This window comes from Astatotilapia calliptera, chromosome 16, assembly GCF_964374335.1.
Source record: "Astatotilapia calliptera chromosome 16, fAstCal68.1, whole genome shotgun sequence".
NCBI lineage: Eukaryota > Metazoa > Chordata > Actinopteri > Cichliformes > Cichlidae > Astatotilapia > Astatotilapia calliptera.
This window is the reverse complement of record NC_137437.1, coordinates 37,053,378-37,067,445: the sequence shown is the minus strand read 5'-3', so window position 1 is coordinate 37,067,445 and position 14,068 is coordinate 37,053,378. Positions and strand designations below refer to the sequence as shown.

General features: G+C 44.3%; 1 protein-coding gene across 1 annotated transcript in view; it reads left to right on the top strand.

Moving 5' to 3' along the window:
* Nucleotides 1–2,520: 2,520 nt before the first annotated feature.
* LOC113007503 (uncharacterized) overlaps nt 2,521–14,068 on the top strand; it is a 29,412-nt gene continuing 17,864 nt past the window's right edge. The window contains exons 1-4 of the mRNA XM_026144130.2: nt 2,521–2,690; nt 7,077–7,418; nt 7,489–7,593; nt 10,030–10,356. Of these exons, the coding sequence (XP_025999915.2) occupies nt 2,660–2,690; nt 7,077–7,418; nt 7,489–7,593; nt 10,030–10,356 (805 nt within the window). The 5' untranslated portion in view covers nt 2,521–2,659. The remainder of the gene's footprint in view (nt 2,691–7,076; nt 7,419–7,488; nt 7,594–10,029; nt 10,357–14,068) is intronic.

The window sequence follows — 14,068 nt, the reverse complement described above, 5'->3', positions numbered from 1 at the left end:
CTGCAGTGTTTGTGTTTTCTAACTCGGGTGTCTCAGCTGAAGAATTGTGGGGCGATTCTTAGAAATTCCCTGTCAGACCCTATGCATATTCATGTAACCACAATAAAAGGAGTGCTATGGGGAACCTGGCTGAGAGCCTGACGGAGGTCAAGTGGGTGGAACAACACTTGGCTCCAGGCAGGCCTCCCTCGTGCATGAGTGACCCAAAGAACTTTGGTGACTTGTGTCTTGCTTTTTGCTGTGTAGCAAATTGTCCTTAACGTTCCAGCGAATAGGTTTACGCTACAAACCCATCACCCTACTTTGGATAACTTTTATGGATGGACAGATATTTTCTGATGATCAAACCTTTGTGGGGGTTTGTTTTGTTTTATCATTTTATATGGAAATGACTGTTATTGGTGTCATGGTACAGCTGTGTGGCAGGCAATGAGAGTAACTATTCTGAATACTTTGGATTACTTCATATATTATCATGCTGTTTACAACTACATGAATGTCCTATTGCTGTGTGATTTATTACTATTACTGAAGGTTACTCTCCACACCAACACCAGCCACATGTTTAAATCTTGATATAAATGAGTAACAGTAGGTGGACATTAGGTAAGGCTGCACGTTTTGCTTCGATCTCATATAGAAACTATTCCTCGCGTATAAAAAACAGGTCCGCGGCTCTGAACCGTAGTAAAGGGACCTCTGGCTAATACGTCGGGTTCGTGTCGGCTCGTAGCTGAAAACTAGCTTTACTTGGTTGTCTGGGTCACTTTGCTAGCGAGAGACAGAGAGAGACGTTGAAAGGCTCCAACAGAACTTATTGTTTCAGAGGAAAACAGGAACACAGCGTACAGTCGAGTCTTAACAGCTTACTTACAGCTGGGCTCGTCAGGCTCTCTGTTTGGCTGCAGTGGTTATTATTATATTTACATGCTTCCAGCTCCTGTTCCTGCTCGGTGACAGCTCGTACTTTTCCTTTCTCTCCCTCCTCGCTCACAGACACATCACGGGTCCATCCTCCCAGCAGCACGGACTACACTGCCCATCAGGCTGCATGCTTTAGGGCGATGCCTGTAACTCTGCCTGTTGCCTTCATAGTAAATCATTTTTTGAACAATAATTTTTTAAAAATATTTCTTCATGTTATTATGTGGGCTGTGAGATTTAGACACAGACATCAGAGCCTCTTAATGCCTGTTTTGTTTGGGTTTGTTTGGAATTACCAAAAATAGAGAGGACATAGCCGAACATATGAAACAGGAAAAGACCGTCGTGTAATCCATCATATGAGGACAATACATGTTGTTTATTTATTAATATACAACATGTAGAAAATGTGGACCAAATAAAGATAAAAATGAAATAAGGACAAAATGTGTCGGCTTGAATTCTTCCTTGATTCTTCTAATAAAAACACCTGCTTGCAGCACACGTGTCATTGATCTTCACTGTACTAGACTCATTGGGGGTGTGTTTGAATGACTGTGTGCGACCTGATCCAATCACAGTGTAACATACTTAGATCTATTCTTCACATCACCATCTCCTTTCTTTAGACCAGGGGTAGGCAACTGCAGGCCTCGAGTGCCGGTGTCCTGCAGGTTTTAGATGTGTCCATGATCCATCACAGCTGATTTAAAGGGCTAAATGACTCCTCAGCATTTCCTGAAGGTCTCCAGAGGCCTGGTAATGAACTAACCATTTGATTCAGGTGTGTTAACCCAGGGTGCGATCTAAAACCTGCAGGACACCGGCACTCGAGGCCTGGAGTTGCCTACCCCTGCTTTAGACGATCCCTTCCCTGTCATGGAGTGTTTGTGTCACGGTCTGTGGACTCAGTGTTTTTCTGTTTGTATTTGTTATCCTTGATTTCATGATGTGTTTTGATCCTCTTGGTTTTGATTTCCGTCTCTAGTATTCCCAGCTCCTTAGTTCCTTAGCATGTCTTGTGCCAGTGTCCCTTTGTTCTCTGTTAACTGTAAACTTGTAGTCAAGTCCGCGTCTGTTTCCTGTTTTACTTTGAAAGTCTGTGTCTATGTCAATGTGTTGAGTTTTGCCTCCCCTTTGTCTTGTCATGTCAGATGAGTCCCAGCTGTGCTCTCCTCCTGTTTCTCATTCCCTAATCACCTCCGCATGTATCTAAGCCCTGTGTTTTGTCTCTGCCAGTTGTTGCGTCCACGTTAGTTGTGTGTGAATCCCGGTCTAGTTAAACTATCTTAGTTCGAGTTTTTGTTTGTTGTGTTGTCAAGTTTGTGTTGCCAGCAGATGAAGCTGCCGTCTTAAGTTAATGTTTTGCCTCGGAGTCCTGCACTTGGGTCCAGCTCATCACGACAGTTTGTCTGAACATACTTCAGTATACTGTACCTCAAACACCAGAGTTATAGCCATAACCATACATGAACTAAGACTACCTGAGCACAGAGACGTACACCTCTGTGTTACTAATGATTCAGTCTAGTGCAGAGAAGATCAATGAAACATCACTTGTGTTATTCAGCAGCGTATTTCTGGTTTCTTTGCATTCCAGCTGCTGCTTCACTGGAAACAGTTCAAAGTGAAACTACATGAGTTTGAGCAGGTTCATCCAGAGAAACGTCCGTGAGCTCCTGCTGTCGACGTGCTTTAGAAGAGTGAGCTCAGTAAGAAGCTGAGGAAGACGAAGATGTTTGCTGTGTTTGTGATCCTGCTGCAGGGTAAGCTGTCCTCCCTCCACCTGACCTCAGTCAGATGTCATTACTTTAGTCCTTGCTTTTTAAATATTTATGATCCTCAAATTCTTCACTCATTTTTCACACACTGTTGCACTTTTGTAACAAAGAGGACTCAACATATTAAAATAATGCTACTGTAACTGTTTCAGGCTTTATTTTGAAGAGTTATAAACAAAAATGTCAATACAAATATGGAAACCATTTATAGACATCAATAATCTCACGAATTGTAAGGAGAAGGGTATTTTTGACAGTATTAACAGCATGGCTACTGATGTAAGATGTTGCTCTGTACTCATTCTGGTTGACCTCAGTGCGGTCCGACCCCTGGCTGCCCTCCATGCCAGCATCTTTGGGCAAGATGTCCAGGAAACCCCAAGTTTCCCCAATGCCTTCATTACACTGTTTATCAGGATGTGAATGATAGAAAGTACTCACATGTACAAAAACATGCTCGTGTGGATGAAGTAATGAGACCTGATGATGTGTCGCAGTAGAAAAGCAGTACAAAAGAATCAGTCCATTTATCATTTCCTATAATTTTATGTTGATGATATTTAGCTGTATAAACCTGTCCAGCTCACCTGCCGGACACTAATCAGGTTTCCCCCTGATTAGTGACACGGCAACAGTTACCTTGTTTGAACGACTGAGGCCATGATGAACTACAGCAGGTAAAAGTATTGAATATGCCACCAATTTTCTAAGTAAATATATTTATAAAGGTGCAGTTGACATGAAATTCTCTCCAGATGTTGGTAACAGTCCATCCAGTCTACATTCAAAGAAATCAAACCATAGATGTCCATAGATAAAAGTTATGTGTCTCCCACACAAACAGTCTGAAGGTTCTGTGGATGTGTCGAGGGGGCCAATAACCCAAAGTGACCAGCGTCCAAGAGTTGGGTCAGGCGACTGGCTGGGCCGTTCCAGCAGCTTTAAAACTTTCTCTGAAACCAGCTGAATGTTTCCTCTGCTGTGTTTGGGATCATCCTCTTACCGAAACTCCACCCTCGTTTCATCTTTATCATCCTGGTAGATGGCAGCAGATTTTTATCAAGAATGTCTCAGAACATTTGTCCATTCATCCTTCCTTCAATGATATGAAATGGTCAGTGCCATGTTCTGAAAAACAGCCACACGCTATCACGTTGTCACCTCCAAACATCACTGTGGGTGTTTTGTAGTTTCTCAGGTGAACTGTGATGGACCAACATTGTAAAGCGCTTTTCGAGACACCCAAAGCGCTTTACAATCCCACTATTTAGTCACTCTCATATTCACACACTGGTGGAGGCAGCTACAGTTGCTCGCTTTCTATGCTCGCTTCGAGGCTGCAGCTAAGGACTCCAACAATGCTAGTGCTAGCGGTGCTAACGGCTGCAGACAGGAAGATACTGCCAGCACCGGAAACGTGCTCGTCATCTCCGAGCATGAAGTAAGGAGAGCCTTCAAGAGAGTGAACACCAGGAAAGCAGCAGGACCAGACAGCATCCCAGGTCGTATCCTCAGAGACTGCGCACACAGGGGCACCACAGGGGACTGTCCTCTCCCCCTTCCTCTTCACCCTCTACACCACAGACTTCAGCCACTGCACAGAGACCTGCCATCTTCAGAAGTTTTCTGATGACTCTGCGGTGGTTGGATGCATCAGCAGGGATGATGAGACAGAGTACCGGGCTGTGGTCGACTCCTTTGTCACGTGGTGTGAGCAGAATCATCTGCAGCTCAACGTGGCAAAGACCAAGGAACTGATCGTGGACTTCAGGAAGACCAGGAAACACTTGACCCCTGTTTCAATTCAGGGGGTCAGTGTTGACATTGTGGAGGACTATAAATACCTTGGAGTACACATTGACAATAAACTGGACTGGGCTACAAACACCACAGCACTTTACAGGAAGGGCCAGAGTCGTCTCTATTTTTTGAGGCGACTGAGGTCCTTCAACATCTGCCAGAAAATGCTGAGGATTTTCTATGAGTCTGTGGTGGCCAGTGCGATCCTCTATGCTGTTGCATGCTGGGGGAGCAGGCTGAGGGTCGCAGATGCCAACAGACTCAATAAACTGATCCGTAAGGCCAGCAATGTTGTGGGGATGGAGCTGGACTCCCTCAAGGTGGTGTCGGAGAGGCGGATGCTGTCCAAGATAAAGACAATGTTGGATAACACCTCCCACCCACTCCATGACATGTTGGTCAGTCACAGGAGCTCGTTCAGTGAGAGACTGAGATTACCGAAAAGCACCACTGAACGACACAGGAAATCATTCCTGCCTGTGGCTCCCTGTACAACGCATCCACTTAACACACTGTTTGCTGCTACAGCTACACATGTTTCTTTTCCAACTATTTATTTATGAGTGACTTATGTATGTATGTATGTATATATATGTATATATTGTACTATTCTTAGTTAGCGTATTGTCTGTCTTGTCTTAATGTTGGTTTAAAATGGAGCACTGTAACAAAAAATAATTTCCCCCAGGGATCAATAAAGTATTCTGATTCTGATTCTGATACCAGCTAGCTCCTGTGTTCACTGAGATATTCAACATCTCTTTATCTCAGTCGGTGATCCCCACATGCTTCAAAGAGTCCATCATTGTTCCTGTCCCGAAGAAACCCCACCCTGCTTCTCTCAATGACTATCGCCCTGTAGCCCTCACCTCAGTAGTGATGAAGTGCTTTGAACGCCTGGTCAGAGACTTCATCATTTCTTCACTACCAGACACACTGGACCCACTACAGTTCGCTTACCGTCCAAATCGTTCCACAGACGATGCCATCTCTCATCTCCTCCACACATCACTCACTCACTTGGACACTAGAAGGGGGAATTATGTTAAAATGCTCTTCATAGACTACAGCTCTGCATTTAACACCATAATTCCCTCCACACTCACCACCAAGCTGGAGCATCTGGGACTCAGCTCATCTATGTGTCAGTGGATCTCCAACTTCCTAACTGGCAGACCACAGGCAGTAAGGATGGGCGGACATGTCTCAGCCTCCACCACTCTCAGCACTGGAGCCCCCCAGGGGTGTGTTCTGAGCCCCCTGCTGTACTCTTTGTACACATATGACTGTGTGGCCACTACCAGCTCCACCACCATCATCAAGTTTGCTGACGACACCGTCGTGGTGGGCCTGATCTCTGATAACAACGAGACGGCCTACCTGAAGGAGATTAGGAATCTGGAGAACTGGTGCCAGAGGAACAACCTCCTTCTAAACGTCAGTAAGACAAAGGAGCTGATAGTGGACTTCAGCACTAAGCAGGAGAGGAACTACCAGACCCCCGTCATCAACGAGTGCCCAGTGGAGAGAGTGGACAGCTTCAAATACCTCGGAGTTCACATCACGCAGGACCTGTCATGGTCCTGTCACATCAACACCGTGGTGAAAAAGGCCCGACAGCGTCTCTACCACCTCAGACGCTTGAGAGACTTCCAACTGCCCTCCAAGGTGCTCAGGAACTTTTACTCCTGCACCATAGAGAGCATCCTGGCGGGAAACATCTTAACCTGGTTCGGGAACAGCACCATGCAGGACAGACGAGCTCTACAGAGGGTTGTGCGGTCAGCTGAGCGCACCATCCGCTCCGAGCTCCCTGACCTGCACTCAATCTACAGCAGGCGGTGCTGGACCAAGGCCAGGAAGATGGTGAAGGACCTCAGCCATCCCAACAACAGACTGTTCTCTCTGTTGAGGTCAGGAAAGCGATTCCGCTCCCTGAAGACCAACACAGAGAGACTGAGGAGGAGCTTCTTCCCGCAGGCGATACGGTCTCTCAATCACACCACCACACAGTACTGACCCACACATATGGTTCTTACACACACACTGGACTTTCTGGACTTTGGTTTTGCACAACACTGGTCACTATATTCTTCATTTCCGGTTTATACTTGTACAGCTGCTGTTATTGTGTATATATTTATTTATATTTAGATTTCTTCATACATTCTTATATAGTTCTATATTGTGTATTTTGTTGTACAGTTATTTTATTTTCAACTTTAATTTATATATTTATCTTTTATCTTATTCTTCCCAGTTAAATTTACCCTTCATTCTAATTTGTGTTGTACAGTTATTTCATTTTTAACCTTAATTTATATTTTATTCCTTCCTAGTTAAATTTACCCTTTTTAATTTTTCATATTTATTTCCTATCTTATTCATAGCCTTTTCCTTTTCTGTTTTCTTTAGGTCACGAGCAGTTGTCCAAGCATTTCACTACATATCGTACTGTGTATGACTGTGTACGTGACAAATAAAATTTGAATTTGAATTTTGAGTTGCAGCCACAGCTGGGGCACACTGACAGAAACCTACATCATGTGATTGATTTGTGTTGGTGTGCAGTTTCCCAGGGTGCTGCAGTGTTGGAGGTATACGAGGAGGTGGAGGCTGTCATGCTGCCCTGCCAGTACTTTGGTATCATACCCGAGGACGATCCCACAGTGATCTGGAGCCGCTTTGACCTCAATCCCAAAACTGTCCACCAGAGAAAAGAAGAAGATGACCTCCAAGGCCAAAACCAGCATTACAGCGGGCGGACGTCGATGAGGCCTGATGCCCTGGATACTGGAGACTACAGCCTCACTCTGAGAAAGCCCCGGCTCACTGACAGCGGCAACTACACCTGCACCATCAGTGATGGGACACAAGACCTGACACTGAATAACATACAGCTACAGGTCAAAGGTCAGAAACAATCCTCTATAGATACAGGTCAGAGGTCAGACGTCATGACGTTCTTTCTGTTTCTCCACAGAACGATTCCCAGCTTGGTCTAAGGTTCTGCTGGTTCTCCTGGTTCTCACCACTGTCATTGTTTCTGGAGGTCTCTTATTTTATTTCCGTCTCTATTTAATGTCAGGTGAGTCTCTATCACCATCCAGGATGATGGTAAAAATTCTCCAACTGTCATAGTGTGATTCAAATCGAATTCAAGGAGTGGACTCAGGTTGTGGTTGGCAGGTTTAAATGTGTTACTGAAGGTGAAGGATAAGTGTGGGGCCCGCCCCCTAGTGGGGGTATAGAGCCATCGCAGGGAGCGCACGGTATGAAAGGAAAAAAAAAAACGCTTGGACACTGCTGGCATAATGGACAGGTTTTTACAGGCCACACAAACGCAAAGCAGGAGATGAAGCGTCGCTGAATAAGTTTCCAAACCAACTTCATTCTAAGCCAAAGACTAGAAAATATGGTGAAGCGCTGGGCTCTTCAAATCACGGACAAGGATCCCACATCCTTGATCTTTAGTTCACAAACACTTGTTGTAATGACTAACTACTCCTGACATGTTGGAGATGTTTGCTCTTTATACAGTAAAGTTACAGCAGGATACAAATAACATCAGGCTGATCCTGCCACGATTTGTTCCCCCGGTTCAAATCACAGACAAACAGGATCTCACAGCTGTTTATGTTTTTGAACACATTTTGCACAGAGAGGCATTTTTAAAAAAAATGTATTGATAGCAATGTTGAACATTATTACACAGGAAAAAACAACTACATGTAAAATAATCACACCGTGACGCCTCTGCCTTTGTAAATGGAGGGACAGTAACTGTGTGTGTGTATGTAAGCGTGTAAAACCTGAAGATAGTCAGATTAACAGTACATTTTGTCTCTGTCACTGTAGAAATTCATCTCATGTAAGATTTTTCTTGTAAAACAAAGGGGGGCTAACAGAAAAGTTTGGGAACCACTGGGACAAGGCAACCGTGGAGAGGAGCGAGAAAGCAGCTGCTGGGCAAAAGGTGGCTCTGCCAGAGAAGAGATCGAATGTTAATAAAGGTCTCAAGATGACTGGAGCATGATGCAGAGTGTAGGAGTTATGTTGGAAAGTCGAATGAGAACTTGGGAGGGTTACTAGTCCAACAAGCAGTTGTTCAGGGATGCCAGGTTGGAGCTGGCTGATGGCTGGTAGGTGAATGAGTTCCTTTGCAGATTTCAGCAGAGTTCAAAGTCCACAAAAGGGTCGAGACTTGAGCAAACTTCCACAGAAGGTTCAAACAGGATACTGCAGGAAAACAGAAATGTAAAGTAAGAGCCAGTGACTAAGGTCAAACAGAAAGATGAGGGACCTGACTGTCACCAATGCAGCAAAGATGAACCAGGAGAGAGCTGCAGCACCACTCAATAATACCTGCTCACTTAACTGTGATCAGGAACAGATGCAGGAGGGAAAGAAGGAACTGTCAGGAAACCTCCACCCAAAGCTTCATGCCAGCTCAGCAGCTCCACCTGATAATGATTGTAAAGAGAGCGAGTTAGAAAAAGGGAAAGAAAACAAACAAGAAAAACAGCCCAGCAGAACCTTACCAGACCACGACACTGATCGTGTGCTGACGCTCAACAAAAAACAGAAACGTGAAGAGTTCAGAATCCTGAACAACTGAGACAGAGCTGAAAGCTGCAGAAGACAGAAATACATGCAGGATAAGGAGAGACTGGGTAACAGGCGAACACACAACTGGAATGAATGTGACTCAGTGCGCCCCAGGGCGGCTGTGGCTACAATGTAGACATCACCAAAAAGTGCGATTTACCGTTTACCATAATGAAACAGGGAAGCAAAACTAAACATAACGTACATGGGACACGACACTATCACAATAAAACAGGAAACAGACAGAGACCAGCCACAGGAAAACGAAACAACATCAGATAAAGACTAAGAGACGTAGGTTACTACAATAATAAACAGGGTCCAAAGTCCAAAAACCAAAACAATGCTTTAACACCCAGGTAGCATAAAAAGAGGGTCAGCCAGAATCATGCCTGAAGCTTGTTGATGCCAACCAAAGGGTCTGGTTGATGTGAAAACTGCAAAGGGGCCCGTTCAGCCTGTTCTGCCTATACTGCAGGGTGAGAGGCGGGGTTCACCTGGACAGATCTCCAGCCTGTCGCAGGGCTTTTTGTCTTAATCATTAAAGGTGTGGTGGCAGTAAAAATGTTAACAAACAAACATCATTTCTATTAGTTTTCACTTGCTGCTTAGCATTGGCGCTAAAAACCACCTTGGTGTAGGTTAGTTTTAAAATTCGCCCCTTAACTCCCAGTACAATGATGTCCACCCAGTGCTTTTAAATGTAATACTTGGGGTATTTTGAAAGCTTCTATATGTGACTGCTGTTACCTGGTTTATCATGGCACTGCTGTGTGGCTATGAGGAACCAGCAGCTTTGACATCCTGTGCATGAGTTCAGGGGTAAAGCCTTTGAAGACTATAGAGCTGATTGATGGGGGCTCATGATGCCATGTGCTGCCTGCAAAGCTGATTCTGTGGTTTGCTTTTCTGTCAGTGTACCAGGTGGAGGTGGATGCAGAGGTGAATGCTGTCCAACTGCCATGCAAAACTATAACTCACCTGCCTGAAGATGCTAAAGTGGAGTGGAGCAACAGTAAAGACAAGACAATCCACCTGTTTGAGAACTCCTCCGACCAGCACGACAAGCAGCACTGGTTTTACAGACAGCGGACAGAGATGAAGAAACGCCCGCTGAAGGCTGGAGACCTCAGTCTGACCCTGAAATATCCCACAGATTCAGACACAGACACCTACACCTGCACCGCCCGCAGCAGGGAGGGAAACATCCTGATGAAGAAACAAGTACAGCTCCATGTCAAAGGTCAGGACTGTACACGATACCAAAGACACGTTCCTGTCAGCGTCAGTGTAAACACCAGCTTCAGAGGATGAGTGACACATCCTGATAGTGTTAGCAGCACAGGAAATGATGTGAGTTATGTGCATGAGTATCATTATCAGGCCTGCAGTAAACATCCACACACCTCAAATTTACTCACTATTAAATAATCAGCTGTTCCTTTGTGATCAGGTCCAAACACCGTTAACCTCATACATGTAATAAACACGAGTCACTTCACGACTGCTGCTGCTCCAGACTGTCTGTCATGGATGCTGCTGCTGTCTGATGCTGTTTAAATACATCAGGAAGAACTCTTTATGCTGTGATAATGAAATCGCACATTGTGGATTAATTAGTGAGGAGTACCCTGGATATCTGTGACTACCACCATCTACATGTGCAGATCGTGTGGAGCGGTGAGTGGTGAGGACCTAAAAGCAGGTGCAGGGAGGGAAAACTAACTTCTAATGAAAACCGAGCTGTTTATTGGTGGAACATGATTGGAAACAACAGCCGAGGAACATGATTGGAGAAGAACAGACAAACTAACGAGGGACAAAGGAAAAGCAGAGATAGTATATACACAGAAGGCTGATGAGGGAAGTGGAAACACATGGGACGGACAGACATGACGAGACAGGGAAGCGAAACCAAACACACTGAACACGGGACGAGAGACTGTCAAAATAAAACAGGAAACACACTAAGATGCAGACTAAGGTCGTGTCCAAATTCATGGGCTGCATCCTCCTGAGGCCGCATTTGTAGACCGATTACGTCACAGCGACGCGCCGAAGGCTGTCCCAATTCATCGACTCCTTTAAATGCGGCCAACAAATGCGTCCTCCTTTTCCCCGAATTCGAAGGATGGGTCGGGTGTTTCCTTCGTGGCCCACCATATCCCAGAATTCATAGCGCGGCCCAGCCAAACTCCAGTTTCCAACAATGGCGGCTGCTACTAAGTTTTAAAATTACTCTTATTAATCTTTCTGGGTCACAAAATAAACTTTTAACGTATTTTCAGGCGAGAAAGTAGCTGTGTAAACATCAAATATCTGCTCGGTTTATCAAGATATCGCATATTTGCAAAAGTGCTTCGACCAGCTCGATAGCTAGCCAGGAGCTCGAGGGTCACTGAAGCAGCCGAGAACAGCACAACTCCCGGCACATCATTTTCAGATCACCGCGGACTTTCGCTACTCGGGTTAAACATATAAGTCACTTAGACAACCTAAAAATGTTATTGTTTTTTAACAATAACATTAACAAAGTTTTATTCGCAACTTTACACAAATTTGGTTTTGGAAACTCTTTCATAAACTGGATAAGAATATTATACAATTCCCCAACAGCTCGTATCAGAACAAATGACCAGACATCCTCCAGCTTCTGTCTCCTGAGGGGCACCAGACAGGGATGCCCACTCTCCCCTTCACTTTTTGCAATTTTTATCGAACCTCTAGCAGCAGCATTTAGACAGGCTACAACAATTAAGGGCATAAAATGTAAGAACATAGAACATAAAATCAGTCTCTATGCGGATGATGTGTTGCTTTTTCTGCAAAACACACAAACCAACCTCTCTGAGGTAATTACTTTAATAAACTGGTTTTCAAGAGTTTCAGATTATTCAATTAACTGGCCAAAATCTACAGTTCTCCCCATTAACTGCTCCTTCCATAATTCTTCCTCTGCCCCACTGCAATCTGGAAATATTAAATATTTAGGTATTAATGTCTCTCCTAAGCTTTCAGACTTAACTAAACTAAACCACATCCCACTTCTAAAGAAAGTAGAAGGCGATCTGACTAGATGGAAATCTTTACCCATATCACTCATGGGAAGGGTCGCCACTATAAAAATGATGATCTTGCCAAAAATAAATTACTTATTTTTGATGATCCCTAACAAACCATCACAAGATTGGTTCAGATCTCTGGATTCATATATTTCCAAATTCCTTTGGAAAGATAAACCCCCGCGTATCAGCTTAAAAACGCTACAAAGAACCAAGGATAGAGGAGGATTAGATCTGCCTAATTTTCACCAATACTTCTTAGCCAACAGGCTTCAGTTCATCTCAGAATGGTCAAAACATACCTTCTTAGTTGAGCCCTGGCTAGATGTTGAACAGGCACTATGCAAGGATCTAGAGATTTCAGACCTACCATTTATCAGCTCAAACATCAAAAGACATGAATGCTTTAAAAGTATCAACATCAGCTTTTCTCTAACAGCATGGTGGGAGTTTCTAAAAATAACGGAGTCTTCATTAATCCCATGCAAACGTACACCTATCTGGAATAACCCTGACATATTACAAAACAATAATATGATTAATTTCCCAGAATGGAGTTGTAAAGGAATTAAATACTTAGAACATATATTAGAGGGAACAGAATTTATTCCATTTGACAGACTAGTTGCACAATATGGGATCAACAAGACAAGGTTTTTAGAATATCAACAAATTAAATCCATAGTAAAAAAGACATTTAACCTCAGTCAAGTTGAATTACAAACACCACTAAGTGCAGCACATTTTCTTACTCTTAAATCCCCCAAATTATTATCTAAAATATACAGAACACTTTCTAAATTAGATGAATCAATATCCCTTCCTATTGCAAAGTGGGAAGCGGATTTATCAGTCAGCTTAGACCAAAACTTCTGGTCTCAGGTATGCTTAAAAACCTTTAAATTGATTAAAAATCCCAGTCTGCAATTAATACAATACAAAATACTACATAGAGTGCACTATACAGGTCATCGGATGTTCGAGATGGGCTTTACATCTTCCAACAACTGCTCACACTGTCAAGGCAATACACCAGACAATTACATCCACGCTCTTTGGTTCTGTCCACCAGTGCAAAAGTTTTGGCGCGAGATATGTGAAGACTTATCAAAGTGTCTGAAATGTAACATCCCAACTTCCCCCTTAGTGTGTTTGTTGGGCAGCTTAGATAATGTCACTTCAGAAAAGAATATCGCCCATATGGTTTTCACTGCCCTATGCATAGCCTCAGGAGCTCCCTCTGCAGGAGGGGGAGATACAGGAGAGGTGGAGGAAGATCTCAGCCTGGGTGTTTATTGTCTTATGTAGTCTGGAAGATGAGTGGATGGTGGGGTGGGTGCAGTTTTCTCTGTGGTGGGGTTGGGTGAACTGTCCCGGGCTCTGTGGGGCCGGGAGGCGCTGCTGCACTGGGCCCCGGTCTGGATGGGCCTGGGCCCCCTTTCCCTGGCGGGTCGCGGAGGGTGGGAGTGCCTACTGGGGTCAGCGGGTGTAGCAGTCCCTCGGACCAAGGAAGAAAGAGAGAGAGCCTCGACGGGTGCAGTAATTTTTACTTTGAGATTCATTCAGAATCTAACAGTGCTGAGGTGCACCAATGCACCGTGAAAACTAAACAGAAACACAAAATACATTTTCTTAGACGCTTATTACAAATATGAACTCAAATAATGCAGAAAATACAACAAAATATCAGTTAAGCAAACAAATACAACTTAAACATGTACCTCGCTCCGCATTCCAAGGGCTGCAAATTGTTAATTTTGCTAGAGTCCGGTATCACGCTGCTTCACGCTTCATTGAGAGCTGCCTACTGGGACATGTGCGCCACAAAACCGGTCTGAGCTGGAAGTGCAGCTTGCCGCTAACTAAACAACAGAGCCCTCTACTGGACACTAC